The sequence below is a fragment of the Sinocyclocheilus anshuiensis genome, unplaced genomic scaffold (genome assembly GCF_001515605.1).
Source record: "Sinocyclocheilus anshuiensis isolate Anshui unplaced genomic scaffold, SAMN03320099.WGS_v1.1 scaffold1910, whole genome shotgun sequence".
Lineage (NCBI taxonomy): Eukaryota > Metazoa > Chordata > Actinopteri > Cypriniformes > Cyprinidae > Sinocyclocheilus > Sinocyclocheilus anshuiensis.
Window position 1 is genome coordinate 462,459 of NW_015546013.1, and position 25,716 is coordinate 488,174.

Consider the following 25,716-nt stretch of genomic DNA (forward strand, 5'->3'; position numbering starts at 1 on the left):
ATAATAATAATAATAATAATAATAATAATAAAGGTTTTTGAGCAGAAAATCAGAATATTAGAATGATTTCTGAAGGATCGTGTGACTGGAGTAATGATGATAAAAATTCAGCTTTGAAATCACAGGAATAAATTGCATTTTAAAATCAAATCAAATAGGAAGCAGTTATTTTAAATTGTGAAAATATTTTTGCTGTACTTTGGATCAAATAAATGCAGGCTTGGTGAGTAGAAGAGACTTTTAAAAAAACAATAAAAATCTTACTATTCAAAAACTTTTGACTGGTAGTGTACTTTAATGTCTGATTTTAATATTGACTGCTTTAAGTTCATCAATTTAAGAATAAAATAACAACATAAAAGTGACATAATAAATGATATCAAAATAATATCAATTGGCCAGATTTCTGCAAACAATTGTTATTTTGAAATGAGATATAATAGAACCTCTGCTGTCATCACAAACATCATCATAATTGTCATTTTAAACATGTGTTAAATCTTTTTCCACATGGAACACAAAAATAGTTATCTAGCAGAATATTCAGACTGGTTTTAGTCTCTCTGGTCTCTTTAGTTTATCATACCAGATGTTATGGAGACTGGGACATGTGTGACACAGGGAGAGGATCTTTGGAGCCAAGTTCTCAGTCAAGCTGTCCATTGTCAATTGCACCTTGTTCAGACCAGACAGAGAATGCAAAGCGTCCACACTCTCCTCAAATGTAGGACGTCTGTTATTACATGGAAAATGAATCATATTTAGTAAAAAATATATTATTGATTTAATACTCTGTTTCATGTGAATACTAAAATATATGCAGTGATTATTTTTACCTTACAGAGATCCCTTTGCACAGGATATATGCTTGTAGGAAGTTTTTCCAGTAACTGCTAGTTTTATCTGAGTTTTCAGACAGGGTGAGCTCTATGCTTGAGAACAGCGACTTTGTACTGGGACAGGAGCCGGTGCACTTCAAAAACAAGCTGAAATATAAACAAAAATCCAGCTGACCTTGCAAATACTACACTATTTGTACACAAAAAGATTCATGAAACAGAGAAATAAAATGTTTGTATTTGGGGCGGTGGAGTGGGGTATGATTGGTTATGAACGAATGAATGAAACGCATTTGTCTGTGTTTCACTCCGTCTCGAATCGCGCTCGTGGAAAGCGCTTGAGAAACAGTGTCTCTTCCACGGCTCGGTATGCTTTCAACTAATTTTTTTAAGTCTCGAGCAAGACTACGACATTCACATTACATGATTTGACTGATTTTTACGTAGAAAGGGCGACAGCGCACTGCATTAAAAGAAATTATCATTCATGTTTTCATAACCGCTGGCCAAATTCAAAAACGAAACTAAAATTAAATCATCTTTGAGAGCAAGGGGGTCCTCTGGTGTTTCAGGGGCCCTACGCAGCTTGCGTATTTTGCATATAGGGAGGATCGGCTCTGGTTGGGGAATACTGTTAACAATTTACTGCCTCTTGACCACTCCTAACTGGTCTTATTTGGTCTAAATAGGCTCATCTCACAATTAAAAAAAAAATCTGTTGAACAACAAATATTATAAAAACGTCCAATATATAAATACCAAACAACTGAACACTCATCAACTAGAGAATATGCAGGTTTTTTTGGCAGTTTATGTTTAAGAAATGCAGTGTTCTTTACCTGTACTTCCCTGATAATCTCCTCCACATCCTGAGATCTGAGCAGAGAATACACTCCACATTGTCCAGTTCATAAGAATCACTTCAGATGAAAAACACATAGCCCGTGTTAGTTTTCTTAGCAGACTTAACTGATCACAGAATGATGTTGTAGGCAAAAGTAACAATTATAACAGTGTCATAAATATTCAGTTTATGATTCTCACTTGATTTCATCGCTGCAGTCACTGAGAGGTGAGGACATGCCATCTGACATCTGTCCTGCAGACTGAGACCTGTGAATATTTTCATAAACCATGCCATTTTTCTTTCTTTTTTTTCTTTTCAGATGATATCACAAATCCCTTTTACTTTTTTGTCCCATCTTCTCTAATAATCTTACTCCTTTCTGGTATGTAATGCCCACTTTCTACAATCAATAAAAACAAGCCCCAGACTTTATTTTGCATTTCACTCTAAAATACCACACATGTCAGATTATGTACTGTAAGAATAATGGGTTATCCAATAAGAGACTTGTGTAAAAACGGTCATCCCACCGAATACCATTCAGTCCTTCTGAATCACTGTCTTCACTCTCAAACCTTCTATGGATACTGAAAAACAACCACAGAGATAGCTACATTTAACCGTTAATAAAAGCATGGTGAAATCTGTGTCAAATCTGTCTAAACTTCATCATCGTAAGATATAAAGCTTAACAGATCTAGTTCATAATATAGTAGTACACATTTGAAGTGGATCAAAATCTTTCATCAAAATTGTCCTAAAACCTAAAACGCTTTCTTGTCTTAGGACAACTTTGATTAACTTTTTTTATCCACTTCAGATGTTGACTACTGTAGATTAAATGGCTGGAAATGTTATATATTCATATTTGAAGTCTCAAGAAACTACAAATCCATTCAACATGTTTGTTAATGACCTGTTATTAATTAAAAGTTTTATTATTGTGGTGTATTTTGCTACGGACTAATAATGTTATTGTTTGATAGCATCACTAGGGGGCGCTGGATGACGAGTAATGGGATGGAGTTAGTTCTTCAGCTCTCTCTCTCTCATTTAAATGTGCTCTTTAGTAAAGCTTTAGTTAGTGGCACATGCCTTCGTGGATGCAGGTCATTTAGAATACAGGAATCACTGATGCCTTACCTGAAGAATTCATTCCTGCCGTCCTTCTTGAAGTTCGCCCTACTTGTCTCAGGCCACTCAAGTGCCAAAAAACTAAGCCACAAAAATAATAAGGTGAGCTTTTGTCATCATGAAATTCAGGGTTCAATGTGCAAATGCCACTATCACAATGTCAACTGTTTGTTCTGAGAGACTGAAACACCCAGGTATGTCTACTGTATGTGTAAACAGGAGTGAAGTGAATTCTCACTTTAATGCAGTCAGGCTGGAGTTCATCTGAATGAGGTCCAGGACTCTGGACGCTCCATCCACAGTCATGAATCTGAAGATAAGATCCAGAGATCCAAGTCTTTTAGCTGGTTATAGGACTGAAAGAATTTCCTCCAGTCAGCATGTGCATTCTCAGAGTCATCTGTCAATGTGATGGTGACACGGGGAAGCACTTTGTGCACTGGAGGTTCAAAAGGGTTGATATCACAACACTCATCAATATAATTCAGATGGTTACAGCCGACAGATAGCCTGCGAAACAACAGAGGACAACCGCTACTAAAAGCATTAAAAGCATGAAAAAGAGTTTAAGCAATTGTATTTTCTCAGAATGTCCAGACTTGTTGGAAATCGAGTGATAGAGTATTACAGCAGTTGCTTTTTTTCCAGTATCTAAGGCAATATCACAACCTTATAAAGCATTCCAAGAAGTACATATACTGTTAAACGCTGGAATACACAACATTTAAAACCGTAACAGATTTGAAAACACTAGGCACCATACACTTGTATACACACATAAAAAAAAATTACGCAGAAACATGCCTCATTGCAAGGAGATGTGTGTAAATATTTTTTCAAAGTAAATAAAACAAGATTACTGGAGTATGTTTTACAAGCAAATACTACTTCAAAATGTCATGTTTAATTCAACGTGTAAATTGCCATTTCTTTGTAACTGAGTGAAAATTGTCTACACCAATTTTTTTTTTCAATGTAGCATTGAATCCAGATAGCAAATTGGAGCAAAAATATGTACAAACTTGTAGTAGATGTCTTACCTCACTCTATCAGCTCTCATTATACCCAGATTCTCCCCATCACTAATAACAGACATATTGGTATTCAACCTACCAAAAGAGAAATCATTGTGTTTAGTTTTTAGTGCAGAAAGAAAAACAACAACAATTTTCTTACAAATGCATTGTGGCAGTACCATAGTATCATATGATAACAAGATACTTTGATCATGGTACTGAATGTTTATTAATATACAAAGGTATTTGCATCGTGGTACTTTGAATGTTTTGTATGCATTAGGTTATTCTTACTGCAAGTGAAGTAAACTGGAACAAGACAAGAAGAGGGTGAACAGATGAGCCGCCCAGCTCTCATTAAGGCTGCTTAGCCAAACTTTTACTTCCTTCAGACCAGGAAGAGAGTGAAGGAATAGCAGCAGAGAATCCACATGCTCATTCAACTCTGGGCATCTAATGAAAAAAAAATATATATCAATGCATTCTATTATCATTAGACTCTCCCCTGGCCACTGAACTTTTTTTATATTCATCACCCTGTATGAAGCATACCTATTGAAAATGATTATGACTTCATGTTCTTATAAATTCTGAATTTTAAAGTTCTAACTTTAAAACATAACTATAACTGAAGTCAGTTTAATTCAGTTTTCATAATACATCCATAAGCACAAACTCACTGTTCTGTCAACTGAATGAGTTGGTAAAGTCTTTTGAAAAGAACCTCCCAACTGGCACTAGATCCTTCAAAAGGAGGGAAACTGAGGTTGAGCTTCACCAGTGCTGGTTTGTCCAGTCGATGGGAATGTACCAACTCTCCATTGCTACTAGATCTGAAAAAAACATTCATTTTCATACAGTAAATGTGCACACGGTAGGACTTGAAATGGTTATGAGCTTTGTCCTGAATTTAAAATAAACTTCATAAAATGGTTAAAGTGGTTAAGTTAAAGGGGTCATATGATGTGATTTCAAGTTTTCCTTTCTCTTGAGACAATGAAGAATGAAATCACTCATGTAGAATGCATCCATTATGTTTTTCTCTATAACCAGCATAAACCAGCAAAGGACCAGCTTAAACCAGCAAAGGACCAGCAAAGGACCAGCTTAAACCAGCAAAGGACCAGCAAAGGACCAGCTTAAACCAGCAAAGGACCAGCAAAGGACCAGCTTAAACCAGCAAAGGACCAGCAAAGGACCAGCTTAAACCAGCAAAGGACCAGCAAAGGACCAGCTTAAACCAGCAAAGGACCAGCAAAGGACCAGCTTAAACCAGCAAAGGACCAGCAAAGGACCAGCTTAAACCAGCAAAGGACCAGCATAAACCAGCAAAGGACCAGTTTAAGCCAGCAAAGGACCAGTTTAAACCAGCATCCCAGCGTCAAAACATACCTAACCAGCATATGCTGGTTTTTTCAACAGGGTGACCAATTAGCTACAATCATTTGTTCATTAATTACCTCCTTCACAAGTACTTATCATGGTAACCATAGTTTCAAAAGCTGTCACATCGGTAAAACCGTGCAGTAGCTTATAAACAATGGCAGAAAGGGTCTGAAAACTTCTTGAACGCGTTACTGTTAATTATTATTTTACATTAGTAACAGTAATATTAACACGTGAACAACTAGTAAAATTAAGGACTACATCCTTTGTCGGCATGGAGTAGGCCTAAATTACAACCTTAGTTATGTTGAATTATAAGGTTGACAAGCTTTTCTTGAACCAAAAGAATTGAAAAAAAAAAAAAACTAAAGTACATGAGCTTAGATTTTTTTTGAACTCATGGTTTAGTTTTGCTTTTTATCTGTTGAGTAAATTTAAAATATATGATAAATGCGATTAAAATGAGTTTACAACAAAGTGTACTGTTCTAAACGTTATAAAGGCTTTTCTCGCGTCGTCTTTGGCGATGGAGATTCATAGACGAAGTATACTTTATTTTACTATTAGAAGTATTTTACTATTAGTATAATTGCAAAATCAGGAATTTCAGAATCATTTACCTGTAGCATCGCTGTGTAGTCCTGAGCGTTTGTCCTGAAATGATGATACTTCACTTTTCATTTCAAGTGAGACCCGCCTTGAGTGAGCAACATCTTTCTGGGCTTATCATCTCATGAACTGTAGTCTATATTGAAACTGAATGCGTTCACACACACAAGCAAAACAAACCACATTTCGCCACAGGCTACAGTACTTCATACTGACAAAATATTTTCACATTTAAATTAATCGGAGTCGGAGACGCCTAACACAAATGCTTAATTTCATCTAATTTACCAAAATGATGACACCATTATATATGAAAGAAAAATGGAAATATAGACGTCATTAGAAGAAAACCTATAACCAGCAAGAATGTCCATAGAGGTTCATTTTAAAAACAAATCTTTTTTTAACAGATTCAAAATATTTCCTTTTAGTTTTTGACCATGTTGGCACTGATTAAAAAATGATAAAACATGTGTAATTGAATATTGACCTTAATAAATACATACATTTTCCACTACTGTAGCTGGTTTTGTTCCATGTTGCCCTAGAATCAGTAAGAAGTTATATATGAACTTAGACAAAAAAATATTTTTAATGCGCTTTCTTTATTCACCATTTCTTTTATCACAAAAGAAAGTCTCTGAAATGCAGACTAGTGTGTGTTTGGTATAGAAACTGTACACAAAAGCAAGGCACTATACTGTACATTTAAATTAATATCTTTTCTTACTCTCGTCCATTATTCCATGCTGTCTGAATACAAACAAACATGATGTCCCTCACACCTCAAGAAAGAGAGACCGGCACAACACAACCAACAGCCATTCACATGAGAATACCACACAAAAAAATTACAGACACAGCATGTAAACTCCTCTTGGATCAAAAAAGAATATTCTAAGACATATGACAACATTTAGAGCGATCACACAGGATTTTCTGCTGCTTCATTGTTTGCTACAAAGTTTATACAATTTCCAATTATTCAGCAGACTTATCAAACACAAACACACATTGCAACAAAAACCCATCGCAGATCGTACCGAATGGGAAGATGAGTGTATTGATTTCATGTACTAAACATACTTGTTTTAGATGTTACATGAACAAACGCACTGCTCACAGACCGCAAATCGTCGTACATGAATGTGGTGAGGAGACACACACAGACATCACCTCCACAGACTTAAAAAATACATCAAAAGCGGACGCCACAGCAGGTGAATCTGTAGATCCTAAAGTGACCTTTGACCTGACCGTTTACACTGTTCTCAGTGCACAACCACCTCCCTTAACCAAAAGAGGTCTAAATGCTGAGGTGAGCGCAGAACCGGTGGCCATTAAGGAAATGGACAGTGATAATTATGTCACTGTGACGACTTTAGTCAGGTTTCTAAAAGAGTCCTTTGGCTTTTTTTAGGTTCACTTGCTTCCATCCAGGCAGAGCGTCAAACTCTTCTCTCTTCATGTCTAACACTCGCTGAGAACACAGAAAATATTGTAACGAGTGAAAAGAGAGAAACACACAGGCACATAAATACACATACACTAAGGTTCAAAATTTTGGGGTTGGTAAGATTAAAAAAAAAAAAAAAAAAAAAAAAAAAAAAAAAAAAAAAGTTTGTTGTGCTCACCAAGGGTGCATTCATTGCATTCATAACACAAAATCAGTAATATTGTAAGATATTATTACAATCGAAAATATCTGTTTTCTATGTTAAATAAATATATTAAAATGTTGTGCTCACCAAGGGTGCATTCATTTGATCAAAAACACAAAATCAGTAATATTGTAAGATATTATTACAATCGAAAATATCTGTTTTCTATGTTAAATAAATATATTAAAATGTAATTTATTCCTGTGATACAAAGCTGAATTTTTAGCATCATTACTCCAGTCTTCAGTGATGAATAGAAAAAGGTCAAAAGAACAGCATTTATTTGAAACAGACATATTTTGTAAATGTCTTTGCTTTGCCACTTTTGGTCAATTTAATGGATCCTTGCTGAATAAAAGCATACATTTCTTTTAAAAAATAAATAAATAAATAAAATAAACCTTACTGAACCCAATCTTTTGAATGGCAGTGTACTGTATATTCGCACAAACAATCTTAAATTTGCAGAAAAGTAAGGAGAAAATGGTTACAGTAACACGGTGTCTTAGCTAGGCACATTGTGTTTAAACCACAGTCAAATAGCAAAAAATTGACATACTGTACAGATAACAGGAGAGAGACTTTGGACCAATCAGAATTGACTGTGGGTGGGGCTACTCAGCATGACCTTGATGCTTGTGCAGAAATCTAGATTGGAAAGGATGTACATTGTGTTAAAAATCTTACTACAGTTTAATGTGCAGAGACGACTTTAAGCAAGCCAATCATGGATTGAATAATCTATTCAACCAATGGTCTGAATTTGGGGCAGGACCACTGGTTTGCCGACGATTGTTGAATTTACATGCACATTGACTGTGATCGTCTAAATTAAGACCACAAAACGGTTTCAAGAAGACACAGTGTGGACAAAATGCAATCTTGTTGGACTGGAAAAAAATACAAATGTACAGACTTTATCAGAGTTGGCGGTTTAATGTGCATTGGTCCAGGGGTCTCCATCTCCTTAAATGGCCAAATCTCACTGAAAATGAGTGACCTTTGGTAGCTTTGTCACAGCAAATCGCTATCTGTGTGACAGTAATGTGGAAGAGACATGATTTATTATATTTATCATGTCACGCCTAGTTAAGACACTGTGCTCTCAGTATATCATTCTCAGAAATTGTATTGCTGGAAAAACATCTTGCAAATCTTGGATAAAATCTGTTCACACTGTGTGTGTGCGCTCTGTGCATGCATGTGTGCTTGTGTGATTTGATCAAAAAGTTCTCAAAGATTCAGCTGGACAAGAGAAGTCCAAAGTGTGCAAGAAACAGGAAGAAAAATCAAGCATAAAAGTGAGGCTGTCAGGAAACCGTGCCACAGAAACATACTATATCTCTCCCATTGACTTCAGTCCATATCAGAGATACTTACCCACTCAGAATTCCCTACAACCCCGCCTAAAACGGCAAAACATTCCATTCTTAGTATCTAGTCATGTCATACTTTAAGTAACCATTAATAGGTTTTAAATTATAGATTGTTTGCTGGTTGTTATATTTCTTAAGTCTATATACTGTACACTAATGTTGTTATATATTGTTCCTGTCTTATAAACAATAAAAAAAAAAAGTGTATATATTATTCAGGGATGTGATTATTTTTGCATCGGTTTTCTATTTTTACACCAATCCCAAGATGCACAGGTGATCTCTCTCATAGAAGTGTATGCCGTTACCTCAAAGTCCTCGTCGGTCAGGTACATCTCGAGTCTCAGCGGGTCGACGCCGTGGGGAAGGGGACGGGTTTGCAGTGTTGCTAGAGGATAAATACTCTGACACAGTCGAGCCAGAACATCCTCCACCAGAATGATCTGGTTACACACCTCTGCCTCCTGCACACACATACTTCATTTTTACAAAGAGTAAAACCTTTGAAATTTGTATAACGAATATTTTATATTTTTTAGCCAAGATCTAAAAGAAGCACAAAGCTTGGTCGGCACTGATTTGCACAGTATGGAAAACAATACTATGGAAGTCAATGGCGACTGTCAACTGTTTGGTTTGGAACAACTTGAGGGTGAGTAAATGCTGAAGTTTAAAGTTTTTGGGTGAACTATCCCTTTAAACACACTAATTTAACGTCACCGTTTCAGTCAATGATTTCTGTGTTGCCTAAACCAAAAATTTGCTTTCTGATTTTCAAATTTCGTTGTAATCACTGACAGAAATGCAACGCATGTTCAGCATCTTACCCTCTCTGTGATTTCAGCAATGTCCTCTCTGTGCTCCCAGCTGGGGAACATGTTTGTGAAGGTCAGAGGCTCTAATCCAGCATGGATCAAGTATGACTTCTGAGGCTTCTTCTCGTTCTTTTCTGCTAGACAAAGAGAGGTATCAGTTATCTGTATTCACAGCATATGTGGAATCGAAACTGTATGTGAAGCAGCATACAACATTACAAGCTGCTGGTTCAGATGCACATTTCCGGTTTGCTTACAGAACTAAAAGATAATTGGCCAATAAGGCTGTCAGTCACCTCTGCAGTACTGCAACACGGTTTCCATAGCACACTTCCTGTCTGCGTCCCAGCGGATGCGGGCAGAACCAGTACTCTCAGTATCCTGCGGCCACCAGCCCTGCCACAGGTAAACTTCATGATAGTTATCTACTAGGAACAGAGCTAGAAACAGACAGAGAGGGAGAAAAGCATGCATCATTATTTATGACTCATTGTTTCCAGCCTGAGAGAAAGAGTTCATGTGTGTCATTTCTTTTTACCTGGCTGAGGGGCAGAGTACAGATCCTCCTGCAGGAACGGCAGGGAGCAAACAAGGTCTGCGGCTCTGGATGGGTTGAAAAACTCCAGCGCCACAAACTCACCCGAAGAACTACTGAGCTGGAACAGACGCGGGGTGAAGTTAAACTTGCCAGGGTCTGAAAAAAGTGAGAAATATTGAAATAAAAACAGAAAAAGGTAGATGAAGCAGAGAAAAAAAGACTTGATAAAATCATTTGTTTGAGTCTGACTGATAACGGTTTATGAATTCTTGGTTATATTCATTTGTAGTATGGCTTGTGAACATATGTGAGCACATTTCCACCACTTAAGAAAAAAATTATGCTTTAGTAAATCATCATTTCATAATCAGTCAGAATTGTGAGATAAAATGTTGAAAACATTAAAAATTTAAATTAAAAGATAAGTCAAAATTATGCCAAAAATTCTGAGAAATTGTCAAAATTATGACAAGTCATGTTTGTCATGCTAATTTTCATTTTTCTACTTTTCATGTCATAATTATGACATTTTGTATAATGTCATAATTCTGATTTACGATTCTTTTTTATTAAGTACCAGATTTTTTTTCCCCTATGTATGTTAGAGATGCATTATTGTCTGAGAGATCATCAACAAACTTCCCAAATCATGCAGTCCCACTCTCCTCCAGTGTGTTGTACCTTGAAGCATGCAGTCGTAGGCCTTGCGGTCCTTCCTGCCTAACGCTTCCCAGAATTCCACTGGCTCGCCACCTTCCTCACATTCATGAATGGTCACATTGCAGCTGCTGTGAAGTCCCGCTTCCAGTGGCCGTCTAGGAAACACAAATACGAGTCAGACTTCAATCATAACATTTTTTTTTTACAATGCAAAATGTTTTTTTTAAATCTTTCTGACCCCCAAGCTTTTGAATGCTAGCGTATGCTCTGAACTCAGTTTTATAGTACTAAGTATAAATGTGTAGAAGTAAATTACAAGGAAACTAAGTTATCCTTAAAAAATGCATGAATAACTCACTGTTCTTTTATCTTCTCTGCGGCGGTTCGAGCGACATGCCGTGTGTGTGTTTGCATTTTGCAGCCGTGCCACAGGTAGATCAGGGCTTTGTTGATGTTCAGAAGGACCATTGATGTGCGTGATCGCAGACTGCTGCAGTGACATGCCACTTCCAGCAGATGGCCCTCTACAGACACCTCACTTCGCACACAGTACAGACGCCAGTCATCTGAAACACAGATTACAGGGGGACAAACAGTCAAATATTAATACGCTGACATACAGCTTCTTGCACAGTACACTAATTTAATAAATGTACTTGAAGCTATTTGCATGACTAAATGCTTCAAACAATAATATGTTACTATACTGTTCTCACATGCGCTCATTACACACAAATTATGTATTAAAAACAGCTGTTTTTGCATTTTTTTTTTATTCAATATTTTGTAAGAACATCTTAATGAATGATCATAAAAGAGATAAAAATTGCTTCTGGGACCCATGTGACCTAAAGCAATGAAAGGTTACATGCATTGTGGGATACAGTGTTACACTATGAGCTCTTGTTAAATTTGCGCAGTTTGGCAAATGTTTGTAATCCTATTACCAACATACTATGCACATACTATGAATAGAATGCGTAATGCATACTACGCTTCTTTCAAAAATAGTAGGCAGTATTGCCATTTCTAACCAGTAGATTACTAACAATCTATGAGATTACACATTTTAGAAAATGTATTCTAAATATTTTTTGATTACTTTTAGATTACTTTTGACTTAACTTATGACATAGATTCGAATAGAGGTTATTTTGTCTCATGCTCATAACAGAAAACACATTCTATATAAAAATGAAAAAAATAAATAAATAATTTATATATATATATATATATATATATATATATTCCATTTTTAAATCAACAACATGACAGAACCCAGAACAGAGTTTGTGAAAGAACTGCAGTGGGTTTAATGATGAAAAAATGTATATCTCATAAAAATGTCAAATAAAAAAAATAAATACATTTAAAATATGCAATCAAATAAATGTAACTGCATGTCATATGACTCTAATCAACATTTACTGCAATTTGTGAATAATATGCAATCATTTAATCAATAAAAACTTAACTGTAGTCTTATGACTATTTAAGAAAGTAATATATTCTAATAACAAGTACTTAATTTTGGAATCTAATTACATAATTCAGATTACATACATCACTTACAACCCATCACTGTTCCTAACAAACCCAAAATTTGGACTGAACAGGGGCATTGCAAATATGCGATCCTCTTACTCTGAATGTTCTCCTCTTCTTCTTCTCTCTTCCCAGAATGCACAATCATCCCTCCATTGAAACACTGCAGGAAACAGGGCGGCTCCTTCCCCTGCTGGACCTGCATCTGAATATGAGTCACAGAAGCATTGAGTGAGCGAATGAGAGAAGCAGAAATCAGTCAAGTGCGTTTAGAGCAGTATCTCATCCTACCTGTGCTCCTCTCTCTTCATCCAGTTCAACAGTCATGAGCGCAGATGTTCCTTTCTCACTGACCGTCGAGTTTCTGCCCTGCCAGAAGAAATAGCAGCACTTCTCCCTGCCGGGACCTGCACTGCGCACCGGATCCAGCTTCTGCCTGCTGCCCACTGCACATGGACACACACATCCAATAACACTCTTAGAGGAGAGCACTGACAGTTTTATACCAGCATATGAAAAGAGGGTGCATTCTATACTTCTACAATAGAATTTTCCCGCTTACTGCATAATGTCAGTCCTAACAGTCTTCTAACTAAGTGTAAATTGTATTAAAATTATTCTGATAAACTCTCTGATGTTTAGTCATATTTTACTACACAATGTCCATGGACAGGCAAGTTCATTTGTCCCGGTGCCGTTACTAACCTGCTGCGCTCACCATGTACTTCCATTTCACTACGTAAGCATCTCCCTCATGAAACTGGCCGATGCTCTGCTTGGGTAGTCGGCTGTAGTCGAACTCCAGGATGTGCCAGACATCAACAGAAACCGTGCTGATCTCCAGAGAGCGCATGCAGTCATCCGAGCCGTTCCCCACCGGACCGTATCCTCGACCCACATTCTGACCGTCCAGAACTGTACTGATGGGCGACTGCAGGACCGGAAGCATCAGAGTGGCGCTGTACGCCTGCCACTCAGAATGGGAATCTGTGCCCGGAGACTCCTGAGAAGGGAAGAAGAGCGTTTTAAAGAAGAGAATAAGAAAATGAAAAAAACAAAGGAAAGAAAAGTTGTGCTTAAAGGGGTCATGATGAGATTTAAATTTTTTCCTTTCTCTTTGGAGTGTTACAAGCTCTTGGTTATAATTCTTAGACAAGTTCAAAAGATTGAGGTCAGTATAATCTATTTGTAAGAAATTAATACTTTAACAAAGACACATTAAATTAATCAAAAGTGACAGAAAACACAGAAATGTTTTTGAAAATCCTTTAAAACATGTTGTTCTTTTTAAATTTTCTATTCACCAAAGAATCTTGAAAAAATGTATCACAGTTTCCACAAAAAACATTAAGCAGCACAACTGTTTTCAAGAAATGATGCTGAAAATTCAGCTTTGACATCACAGGAACAAATTTTATTTTAAAATACATTCGAATATAAAGCAATTATTTTATACTGTAATAATATTTCACAATATGACTGTTTTTACTGTATTTGTGGTAAAAAAAAATGTAGCTTTGGACAGAACATAAATGACTTTTCAAAAAAATCTTTCTGACTCTGCATTTCTAATAGTGTAGGTATTCAATAATTGGTTCATAATTACAAACAATGATGAAGGGAAATCATTATCAGAATCAGTACATTGCTCACAATTCACATTCCTAATAAAAAAAAAGTCAAAGGATTTTTCCTTTTATGTTTTGCAGCTTTTCATTGAACCAAAAGCAGGTACTGACACACACAGAAACCCACCTTCTGCTGGAAGGGGTGCTCGATGACATTTTTAGGTGACAGTCTAGAAGCATCTTTCCAGTCCAGGAACTTCTCTTTAAAAAGACATGTTTCATTATGTTCGGTCAGTCTGCCAAACATGGCCCAATCTGGGCGGCCTTGACCTTTCCTAAAAAATAACCACACACACAACTTTACATTGAGATTCTCCAAATTAAGTGGATAATTGGTGTGTGTGAAACTTAATATAATCAATTTAAGTAATCTCCTGAATCTTATGTGCATACCTCGGTATGAGCGTGTTGTGTCCTCCAGGATCCAGAGGGTTGATGTCACAGTTGGTATAATCAAACGTCCCGTTCCAAAGGTGCTTGGCCAGCTGAAACGCCACCTTCCTCTGTGCCAATGTTACCTCTTTACCATGCCACACGTACACTTCACTACCGAAATCAAACACTACCACCTAATGTGGAAAAGAGAGCCAAGAAAAAAATATATTCATGATTCCCATATATTCAAACAAAATGTTGTGCAAAATTAGGAAAAAGTTCTTATTAAATGTCAAAATATGCGAAATACTACAAAAAAATACAAAAACAGAATGTTATAAATGTTTTATTCTCAGTTACATAATATAAATCATACTAATAAACAGTTAGATACATAGTTTATTATTAATATTTAAATAATTATAATAGTAAACACAGTTACCGCAAAATGCAAAGAATGCTAAAATGTTTCACATTTAATGAAAACGTGAAATAATGCATGAAGATATTAACACAATATCTAAAACCTCAAAAAGTCACAAAATATGACCTCTTTAGAGCCCAAAAGTGAACTACGAGGCACTTTCCCCCAGAAATCATCATCAGGAAGCAGTTTATCGTCCACAAGACGGAAGATACAGTTTGTCTCCACAATGGCACTTTCAAACATCTCATCCTCGTCTGGAGATCCGGCCGCTGTGATCATTACACACACACACACATAGAAAAATATTATTCATTTCAAGTAAGATAATAGCACATAAACGCTATCTATTTCAGGGTACATACAGTGGTAGTTGGCTGGTCCTCCCAGGATCTTCCAGAACTCAGCAGCTGCAGGGCTTTGAGCATTCACTCCATCTTCGATCGTCTCTACCAGTGCAGCTCGACAACCAAGGTCGTGGTTCAGCTGGATGAAAGTGGCCAGTTCTGATGCCTGGATGTCAAATGGAACAACATAGCAGTGAAGTACAAAGCTATATGATGATATGAAGAATAGCGTGCATAAGAAGTCAGATGGTACCTTGGCTCTTTCAATGACATTTGCAAACTCTCCGATCCAAACGAAGCAATGCTCAGGCGTAACCAGTAGAAAACAGTCACCGCTGTTCAGAGAGGACACTCTAGGCTCCACTAGTCTGGTCTGGACATGACGTCGACCTGGAGAACATTTATGCACATAGTTTAACACACTCAGCCAATAAAACACATACCGCACATGCTGCAGTAAAATATCACAATATTACTATTTATATCATATTTTGTGCCTTCTGTGGGTATTACACTGTATGCCAGGCTTAATGCTAGTTAAATAATTTTTCTGTTTTCACAGAAAGCTGATCAGAACCCATTTGATGTTTGGACTTATAGGATTTCACTGTGGGCGGGGCTTTCCAGCTTAATGTGACAGAAAAAAAAACTTTCCACGGATCACATCATGCCTGGTTAGGAGACAGTGTTAGAGTACTACAGACTGACCTTTGACCTGCATGAGCATGAGTTTTTTGTAGGGCGCTGCGCTGTTATTGGTCATCTGCTCTGAGACACTGACACTGCGCAGACTCACGCTGCTGTAGCTCTCTTTACTGGCCAAACCAGCCAGAGCTGCATCCGACAAACTGGAGCTCTTGCTCACTGGAAAACACGTTAAAAACAACATTATTACAACAGAAAATTAAGTATATTTTAATCTTCTTATTTAGTTAGCAAAATTTTATTCATGTAAATGCAAATTTTCAAAGCAGAAACTATTTTTTTTATGTTCTGCTTGCTGAACAGCAGTATTTATAAATGATTTGTTTATATGTTGTTCTTAATAAAAAAAAATTAGGTATATATGAAGCAATGAAGCAATATTATTTTAGTATTATTTATATACTACTATTAAATTTATATTAGCACTATTACTATTATTTATATTAGCATTATATATTATTATAGTACTTCATATTTTTAATAATTATACTTTTCATTTAAATTTTTGTTTAAGATTAATTTTATTATTTTTTATTATTATTTTTTGTTAACAACTGTTTATTGAATTTTCTTCTGGGAATAGTAATATAAAACAAACAGCAACTGTGCAAATTTAGAACCCACCCCAACCCATTCCAACCCTGGTAGACTTAAAAAAATAATAATAAAATAAAATAAAAAATAATAATCATAATAATCATAAAATAAAAATGTATATATAATAAATAAATAAATAGTAATAATACAAATAAATAAATAAATAAATAATAATAGATAAATAAATAGCAATAAAATAATTTACAAAGATTTTAGAAAAGCTGACACAACATTAGAAGCTGAATGCCATAAATTTACAGTTTTCACATTAGATCCATGTATACGAGAAGTTGAATGTTCCATCGACTTTTTTATTATTTTAATATTTTTATTTAGATTCATTTTATTTTTATTTCAATTTTAGTTTTAGCAATTTTAATACTTCAAGCCGAACTTTTTTCAGTTATTTATCAAGTGGAAAAAATTCAGATATTTTAGTTTTTATTCTAATATTTGTATATTATTTTTAGCTTTATTTCAATTGCTGAAAATATTTTTAGTTAAAGGTGCCACAGAATGCAAAAATCACTTTTATAAGGTGTTTGAACACAGTTGTGTGGCCACAGTGTGTGAAAACAACCAGCCTATAATGGTAAAAATCCACCCACTCATTGTTATATAATCCCAATAAATCATAAACAGTCTCTCCACACTAACAGTTCCAGATTTCTCACTACTATGACGTCATACTCGGGGAAAGTCCCGCCCATTTGTGACGCTCTCTGCCCTATTAGCATATACACAGCCCTGAGTGAGAAGCAGCGGTCCGCCATTACTGTTTTCTTGCAGTAGCTGCTGGAGGTACAATGTCAGTGCCAAAGAGCCATTAAAAGTGCATTGTGTTGGGATGCACCAACGACATATTTTGTTTTCCAAAAGAGCTTCTTGGCTCTCTGTAAGGCTAATGTTGCCAAAGCTACCATTGTCTCTGCCTGTTTTCACTAATGCTGCCTTCACGTGCTACCAGAATGATCGTAAATAGGAATGTGGTAGTTAAAAACTACATTTGGAAGCAATGTGAGGTCAGTAACACGGTCACCACCAGTTAAACCGTAACACCAGTATGCAGGGCCGTTTCTAGCCAATTTGACGCCCTAGGCGAAATCCCTATTGGCTAGTTGCCACTAGATGCCTGTATAGCCATGTAACAATCCATATTGCACATAATTTACACATAAATTAATTTTTATTACATTTGGATACATGTTTAGATATTATCAAAGGCTACTTTTTTGTCTTTATCTGTTTTTTGTTCAATTGTTTTGTTGTTGTTGCTTGAAACATTGATTTAAAGTGTCAGTTATTGCATTATTATTTCAGTCAAACCTATAAAAGAAGCAGCAGTCCGCCATTACTGTTTTCTTGCTGTAGCTGCTGGAGACACAATGTCACTGCCAAAGAGCCATTAAAAGTGTCGTGTGTTGGGATGCACCAACAAACATAGGAGTCTCCATAGACTGCTGAGGACACGGTGGTTAAATTTCATTTTCGAAGGAATTGTCCCGGAAAAAAAATTGAAAAGTCCTATATGTTTGTGCTAATCATTTTACGCCAGACTGCCTCACAAAAGAGGGTCAGTTCAGCGCTGGAGTTGTGCAAAGGTTGATTCTGAAAGAGGGATCGATACCAACGCTTCATGTGTGAACGTCCAGTCAAAGTAAGCATCATGTGTCATATTTTGTTTCCCAAAAGAGCTTCTTTGCTCTCTGTAAGGCTAATGTTGCTAAAGCTACTATTGTCTCTGCCTGTTTTCACTAATGCTGCCTTCACGTGCTACCAGAATGATCGTAAATAGGAATGTGGTAGTTAAAAACTACATTTGGAAGCAATGTGAGGTCAGTAACACGGTCACCACCAGTTAAACCGTAACACCAGTATGCAGGGCCGTTTCTAGCCAATTTGACGCCCTAGGCGAAATCCCTATTGGCTAGTTGCCACTAGATGCCTGTATAGCCATGTAACAATCCATATTGCACATAATTTACACATAAATTAATTTTTATTACATTTGGATACATGTTTAGATATGATCAAAAGCTACTTTTTTGTCTTTATCTGTTTTTTGTTCAATTGTTTTGTTGTTGTTGTTGTTGCCTCGCAACATGATTTATCAACTGCCACAAATACTGCCTAAACAAAATACTGATTTTGTGCACTTTATTTACTGTACCAATATTTTAAATTGGCCTTTGAACTTAGCTTTCTTGCATGGCAAAAAAAAGCGTTACCTTGCCAAAGCACTGACAACCTATTGATCTAATGGCGTTGATGAGTGCTCCAAATGCAAACTTTGCATGCAGGGCAGAGCGTCAGGCAGCAATTGACAGCGCTCTGATCCAATGGCATACAGGCATCGTCAGATTGACAGTACTCTAGCCCAGTGATGTTGGGGGATCCAGTGGGGGCGGCAGTCATATTTCAGAGTGACCGTGCCACTCTTTATCACAACCCTGCTAAAATGTAGTGCCAGTACATGCGCTCATTGGCGCCCCTTCAGCTGGTGGCGCCCCAGGCGACCGCCTAGCTCGCCTATGCCTAGAAACGGCACTGCCGGTATGCCCGCGAGCATGAGCTCTTGAAGCTCCGCACTCTTCTGAAAAGGGAGGCGGGAGCACCAGCTCATTTTCATTTAAAGGGGACAAACACAAAAAACAGCGCGTTTTGGCTCATACCCTGAAAGTGGCAATTTTAACAAGCTATAAAAAAATTATCTGTGGGGTATTTTGAGATAAAACTTCACATACACATTCTGGGGACATCAGAGAACAATTTAAAATATTGTATCAATGCATTGTGAACTGAAGCACATTTCCATTCATTGCATCGTCTACTCACTTTTCTCCTGTTTAATTCTCTTGGTTTCTAGCTGACCGATGTTCAGTCTCTCCTCAGTGTACTCCTGTCGTATGTCTTCTCTTGCAGCGAGAATCTTTAAGGGGTTCCTGGAGGCCTGGACATTACGGGAGGGACGAACGGCCCGCTTGTGCTGCACCATCGCCGATGTCAAGCTAGGAGCCAAAGAGAGGCCAAAAGTCAGAGAAAGTGCAATAAGTAGCCAAACGTTGCATTAAAGATAAATGAAACCGAAAAACTACAATATGCCATATAAAAAAAAAACTTTAAATAAATAAATACAAAAAATATATATAAAATAAAAAATATAATTTAAATATTTTTAAATCTAAAAATAAATGGTTGTACATATATTACGGAAACGTAAAATCTTACGTTGGAGTTTGTTTTCCGAAGATGGCATCAAAGTCCTCATCCAGATGCATCCTGCTGCGGGGAATATCTGTCATGTGGCAGTAAAATTTTGAAAAGATCTCATCATCCAGTCGCATCACTTCCTTCACGGCTTTTTCTGTCACCGTCAAAGTCGTCTCCTGCAAACCTGATACTGAGAGGAAGGAAGGGATTGAGATGGCAGTGCAATAGAAAGAAATGCCAATGGAAATTTTTCACACCACAGAAAGTCATGATGGTTTAAATAAAAGCTTCATTATCAGGTCACTGTGACAGCAAATGAAAACAGCTTCATTTTTCAAAGTATTTGACACCAAATGATGCAATTATGATTTCTACTTTTACCTCTACAATGGGCTCATAGCATCCTCTTCTTAAAAAAAAAAAAAAAAAAAAACAAGTTTTTGCATCAATCAACTCACCTTTACGGTTCAAACGCCCTAAAAACGTCTCCAGCTTTTCCAGCTTCTTATCAGATTCCATCTCTGCTCTGGCCTCAATTTCTGCAGCACATCAGGTTTTTGCCCCAGTTATTATGGTGCAACAACAAACTTTCTCAAACTTTGTGTCTTCCAAAGAGGAATATCTTCTTTCATGAAGTGTGTGTTTGTCGAATGTACCTTCCTGTGGTTTCGAGATAGCTGGCACACTGCTCTTCAGTTTAGCAGAGACTGGAGACAGAATAGGGCTGATCACTGCAGAGGAAGCAGCCAGACCTGTCAGGTAAGAGACAGACAGAAAATAAGTATGCTACCTATGTAATGCTGTTCTATGTAATAAAATAAAAAAATCTAAATTAAATGTATTTATAAATTGAATAAAAGTTTAACAAACATTTATGATTCGGCTGATTAAAAAATAATGACTATTATACATTTGTACCATGATTTAGAGAAGGCAGCCAGTAAAATGTGACCCTGGACCACAAAAAAGAAAAAGAAAAAGAAAAAGAAAAAGTCTTAAGTCGCTGGGGTATATTTGTAGCAATAGCCAAAAATACATTGTATGGGTCAAAATTATAGATTTTTCTTTTATGCCAAAAATCATTAGGATATCAAGTAAAGATCATGTTCCATGGAGATATTTTGTAAATTTCCTACTGTAAATATATCAAAACTGAATTTTTGATTAGTGATATGCATTGCTAAGGACTTCATTTAGATCACTTTAAAGGTGATTTTCTCAATATTTTGATTTTTTCCAGATTTTCAAATAGTTGTATCTCAGCCAAATATTGTCCTATCCTAACAAACCATACACAATGGAGAGCCTATTTATTCAGCTTTCAGATGTATAAATCTCAATTTTGAAAAATTGTCCAGGGTCACAAATGTCATTCAATGTAACAATAGCTTATATAGCAAAAATCTTGTCAGGTATATTTAGAACAAGAATCATCTTAGACTCTATTTATCTCATCGTTCAGCCCCCCAAAACTAATTAATTGTAATTTTAAATATTTATCTTTGCCACTATCCTTCAAACCACTTGGTTTTAGCCATTTGTCAGTAAAATTCTTTTAATAATTTAAAATATAATACAATTTAGTATGATTGCTTTTTCTTTTATATATTTTAATAAGTACAGAACAGAGTAAGTATGTTGTTTCATTTTTACATTACTATATCTGCTACGCTGAATGATGATGGAACATTATTTCACCCATATTTTGACATTTAATTTTACAAAAGTTATTTGAAACATCAAGTAGACACTTTACTTGCATTTAATATGCTTTCTATGTATATAAAATCACTTTTGTAAATTTAATTTGCTGCAGACACCAAATTGGGCGTCTCGTCTTTGAGTATTTAAGTAGATGTTTATATAATTTCTTTATATACAGTTTTTATTTGTAACTATTTTTATTGTTCATTTTTCATTTCAATTTAAGTTAGTTTCACTTAAAATGTTTTATTTTATTTTTTAATTCTTCAATACGTATAATTTTTTTTAGTGTTACTATTTTGAGAGCATTTTTACAGGATTTTATTTTTAGTTAGTTTTGAAGCCAAGAAAAAGTATTTTAATCTCAGATTTGTCCAATTATTTTTTCTTAAACTAATGAAAATTTAGCAAAAGCTTTTACACATTGAAGGATAATAACCCTGACATGTATGTTTGCACATCCTAACCTTTTTTCACCATCCTGGCAGCCACAGTGTACTGGCCGGAGTCATTGGCCACGCCCCTCCCTGTGCTCTGCCACGCCTCCTCCTGCGTCGAGATCATCTGCTTCCTTTCTTCAATGGACATCTGCCCCTCCCCCTCTTCAAGCTTCTGATTACATGAGACAAAACAGATATGATGGTTATAGATCATTCTGATATGTTTACAGGAAGGAAAGACCAACGACTTGGACATAATGGACAGATAATTCACACGAGCAAACTCAAATTGTACAGCCCATGTCAAAAGTGCTTTTAAAACATTAGAATATGTCTATCCTCTTTGCTGTTCATACAGTACTGAAATCTGCCAGTCAACAGCAAAAGCCAAAAATGCAGTAATCCTTACTCAAAGTGCTCTGCATTTCCATCTAAATTAGATTTATGCATTTATGCCGCCAACGCTCATTTAATGAATGCATTTGCCCCGAGTAAATCTACAGAAATGTGGCTGTGCTGCCTGTTTTTGTCAGAGAAATTTGTTTTTTCTACTATCATCCACAGTGAACCGAGGCATAAATTATGCAAACTAATAATAAGAGTCTATTATAAACTAAATCAAACCAGACTATTTTTACTTGGTGTATTAAAGCATAGATATGTATTTATGTAGAAGTCTTTTAGACTCTCTTAGAGTTTATACAGCAAGGCATTTACTTGCATAACTTTTTTTACAGCAATATTGTCCGAGTAGTTCAGCCATTTGTTTTCATACATACTTAAATACATGCACACATAAATAATCATGAACTAGATTCAAATCAACAAGAAAAAAGCAACTCCTATCTCATCTGACACAACCTAATGTTCAGAACATTCTAGACTAATACAGATTATCTGGTGGCACAAGGATGGAACAGACAAACAAAGAGGAAATTCAGACCTTTTGTAGAGTTCTGTTAGAAATTAAATGGTTCCAAAATGCACACGCTCCCTCTTACCTTGCCTTGTTGTCCTACATATTGGCATTTTGGGGTAGATGGGAGAGGAGGAGGAGAGTAGGTGGAAGAAAAGACAGGCTCCTACAGACAGGAGAAGGGGGAAACAGGAAGTAGATAGAAGAAAACAGTGAATGAAAGAATGAGAGACAATGATTACAGGGTGTAGATATGAACGGAAGAAGAATATAATTCACAGAGGTCAGAGAATGAATGAAGGAAAAAGGCAAAAGAAAAATCTGGACCAGTGGTTCTCAACTGGTGTTACTTCAGGCAAGATTTTCAGTATTTTGCATTGGATATCAAGTGACAACTAACACCGCACCAAAACTGGTTATTGTACAAAAATTGAAATCTAACAATATTATTATGAACTGACAAGACTCAAATATGTTAACATGCTATAAGCTGATAGCATAAACTGACCGTTTTGATTTTTATACATCATAAAGGTTTCATGTCCTTGGTTAGCTATATTTTATTAATCACATTTTACATTAGTTTCTGCTGACCATAATGATATTAGAACAGACCAGTCACCTATTTTTGAGATGTGACCCATCAGTTGAGAAGCACAGATCTGGTCCATCTAGAAAAGCAAGGTGCTTCATCTAAAATGTTAAGTGAATTTATTACAGCATGTTCCTAAACATTCCAACAGCAGTCCAGTTTTAGAGAAATGCAAATATTAACTTGCTATAGCCACCTTATTTGTTAACATTAGTTAATTTAGCTAACAAACTAATAATCAGCTATGTATTTTTTACACTTATTCTTTGTAAAAGCTAGCTAATAAAAATACTATTATTTTTATAATTTTACAAAAATTGTTCATGTTAGTGCACTAATTACAGTAACTGTTAACTTTTACTTTTAAAAATGTATGCAAATGTCGAAATTATCAAAAATTGTAAATGCTGTGCAAGTGTTATGCTAAATGAAACCTTACTGTAGTCTAAAATATTTTACAGTGAGCTATAAAATGAGGTTAATTTAGAAGATAAGGCAAGCAGCGTGTCAGTCTTTTAAGAAAAAGCCAATCAAATTGCAGTTTGCAGTAGCAGGCCAGCCAGTCATCTTGCAGCTAAAGCCAAACTTGTCTAAGACAGACACTGATGTAGGCACTTACCCAGAGCTGCTCAGATGATGCAAACTCTCTGATAACGGTCTCGTCCTAAACACACAGGAGATGTGTGTGTGTGTGAGGTACAAAGAGCTAAAACTGGAAAAATGCTACATGATAACCATTTGGTGTGCAAGACCTGGCCATTCAGTTTAGGATAAACCGAAAACCCTTCATTCCTTTAACCTTTGCACTTGCTGAATTGAGAGTAACAGTAACTCAGGAACGCACAAGGTTTCTATATAAAACTCAGTGAACACTGAAAATTACACCGCGTCTGAAAAGATGAATACCACGCATTTTACTAGACCATGCTGTGAAATGACTCAGACTGTGTAAAGTATAGATTTCAGGTCTAGGAAGTCAATTCACAGCTTTGCCTACAGGAGTACATGAAGGTGTTACTATTCACAAATTAGTATAACACATCTGATTCACGGTTTTGATTGGGGAAAAAAATGAAAATTCCCCTCATTTACTCACCTTAAGCACTTTACTTTCTTCCAAGGAACACAAAGGACGACTTTTAAAAGAATATCTAAGAATATCCATTTCAAGTCCTTATGGCACCATTAGAGATGTTGCATTCACGAGTCATTCTTACGTCACTCTATACAGTGTAAAGAATTGAATGAAACATTTATGTGCTTTTTTTAATTTCACAGCTTGATAGCACCAGTCACCATTAAATGTCATCAGAGATTTAAATTATTTGAGTAATAGTGCACTACTAAAGTATTATTTTGGAGAATTTGACCTTTACAACAGTACTGTTAAAACTGAATATTTTTACTCGTATAAAATTTCATGCAGACTTAAAAGTACAAAACACATGTCATCAGGACTTAAATCTTTCCTCAATGAAAAAATGATTTCTTGTCACAAGCCAGTAGTTCATGCTCACATAACTTTACATTTTCTTTTATATTTTAGATAAAACACGTTTACACATATAATAAATATATTTTCCCCACTATCAATGAGAAACCAAACAACAAGAAAACAGTGATTTTAACAGGTTTCTTTAAATAAAATTGCATCAAAAATACTACAAGGGGAAATCTCTACTGTTTTTGAAAGTCAAAAAAAAAAAAAGTTTTTTTTTTTTTGACTATGTACTTTTTTTTTGTACCTAAGTACAATTTCTCAGTACTTTTTACACCCCTGAATATAATTAAATTAAAAACAATGACAATATGAAAACTGCAGTTACAGAGTAGTATTATTTCATATGAATGTAAAAAGTGAATTTATGGTAAGAACATTACAACACTATATTAGTGTTTCACATCATAGACACCACACTGATTATTACTCGCACCCAGACATGTAGAAACTATTATAATAGTGGGTAGCTGGTGGGGACACATTGTGGGAACACTTTACTTAAAGCCTTTATATATATATAATGCATTATAAAAGAAATTCATTCATTTTGCCTGGTAACCCCTGTGATGCATTTCCAGATTTGATGTCGCTAGGCCATAGATACTTACCTTTTTCGTAAAGCTTTGCTCCTCCATTATTTGACTACTCTTCTCGCTTACAGACACCACTTCCTGTTTCTTGTTGATCCTGTTTTTCCAATCTTCCTCTCCACTCTTCTTCAACATGGCTAACCTGAGAAAAGGAAACATCAAACGCTTCACTCCATTTTGAACAGACGTTTACACTGTAGATGTGAAACTCATGCAGATAACTAAGTGTGTACTGTAATATAAAATGAAAAATTACAACAG

General features: G+C 35.9%; 2 protein-coding genes across 7 annotated transcripts in view; both read right to left on the reverse strand.

The window, feature by feature from the left end:
* LOC107698466 (NACHT, LRR and PYD domains-containing protein 3-like) overlaps nucleotides 1-3,916 on the reverse strand; it is a 14,632-nt gene extending 10,716 nt beyond the window's left edge. Inside the window, exons 1-7 of the mRNA XM_016499478.1 lie at nucleotides 3,861-3,916; nucleotides 3,059-3,130; nucleotides 2,217-2,273; nucleotides 1,884-1,952; nucleotides 1,679-1,715; nucleotides 837-973; nucleotides 550-733 (exon numbers count right to left, since the gene is read on the reverse strand). Coding sequence (XP_016354964.1) covers nucleotides 550-733; nucleotides 837-973; nucleotides 1,679-1,715; nucleotides 1,884-1,952; nucleotides 2,217-2,273; nucleotides 3,059-3,130; nucleotides 3,861-3,916 — 612 coding nt within the window. The remainder of the gene's footprint in view (nucleotides 1-549; nucleotides 734-836; nucleotides 974-1,678; nucleotides 1,716-1,883; nucleotides 1,953-2,216; nucleotides 2,274-3,058; nucleotides 3,131-3,860) is intronic.
* Nucleotides 3,917-6,431: 2,515 nt separating this feature from the next.
* The window catches only part of LOC107698493 (supervillin-like), a 62,584-nt gene continuing 43,299 nt past the window's right edge, over nucleotides 6,432-25,716 (reverse strand). For 5 of the 6 annotated variants that reach the window (XM_016499515.1, XM_016499512.1, XM_016499514.1 and 2 more), the window contains 24 exons: nucleotides 25,474-25,597; nucleotides 23,984-24,028; nucleotides 22,858-22,938; nucleotides 21,884-22,028; nucleotides 20,369-20,464; nucleotides 20,171-20,251; nucleotides 19,731-19,902; nucleotides 19,338-19,510; nucleotides 15,909-16,064; nucleotides 15,454-15,590; nucleotides 15,219-15,366; nucleotides 14,980-15,125; nucleotides 14,448-14,623; nucleotides 14,182-14,329; nucleotides 13,132-13,429; nucleotides 12,718-12,872; nucleotides 12,526-12,631; nucleotides 11,240-11,447; nucleotides 10,903-11,036; nucleotides 10,222-10,377; nucleotides 9,980-10,123; nucleotides 9,696-9,817; nucleotides 9,177-9,332; nucleotides 6,432-7,311 (listed from right to left, as the gene is read on the reverse strand). In XM_016499515.1, coding sequence (XP_016355001.1) covers nucleotides 7,225-7,311; nucleotides 9,177-9,332; nucleotides 9,696-9,817; nucleotides 9,980-10,123; nucleotides 10,222-10,377; nucleotides 10,903-11,036; nucleotides 11,240-11,447; nucleotides 12,526-12,631; nucleotides 12,718-12,872; nucleotides 13,132-13,429; nucleotides 14,182-14,329; nucleotides 14,448-14,623; nucleotides 14,980-15,125; nucleotides 15,219-15,366; nucleotides 15,454-15,590; nucleotides 15,909-16,064; nucleotides 19,338-19,510; nucleotides 19,731-19,902; nucleotides 20,171-20,251; nucleotides 20,369-20,464; nucleotides 21,884-22,028; nucleotides 22,858-22,938; nucleotides 23,984-24,028; nucleotides 25,474-25,597 — 3,394 coding nt within the window. In that variant the 3' untranslated portion in view covers nucleotides 6,432-7,224. Of the gene's footprint in view, nucleotides 7,312-8,872; nucleotides 8,899-9,176; nucleotides 9,333-9,695; nucleotides 9,818-9,979; nucleotides 10,124-10,221; nucleotides 10,378-10,902; nucleotides 11,037-11,239; nucleotides 11,448-12,525; nucleotides 12,632-12,717; nucleotides 12,873-13,131; nucleotides 13,430-14,181; nucleotides 14,330-14,447; nucleotides 14,624-14,979; nucleotides 15,126-15,218; nucleotides 15,367-15,453; nucleotides 15,591-15,908; nucleotides 16,065-19,337; nucleotides 19,511-19,730; nucleotides 19,903-20,170; nucleotides 20,252-20,368; nucleotides 20,465-21,883; nucleotides 22,029-22,857; nucleotides 22,939-23,983; nucleotides 24,029-25,473; nucleotides 25,598-25,716 lie in introns of all 6 variants that reach the window. The other variant, XM_016499513.1, reaches the window with a different exon arrangement.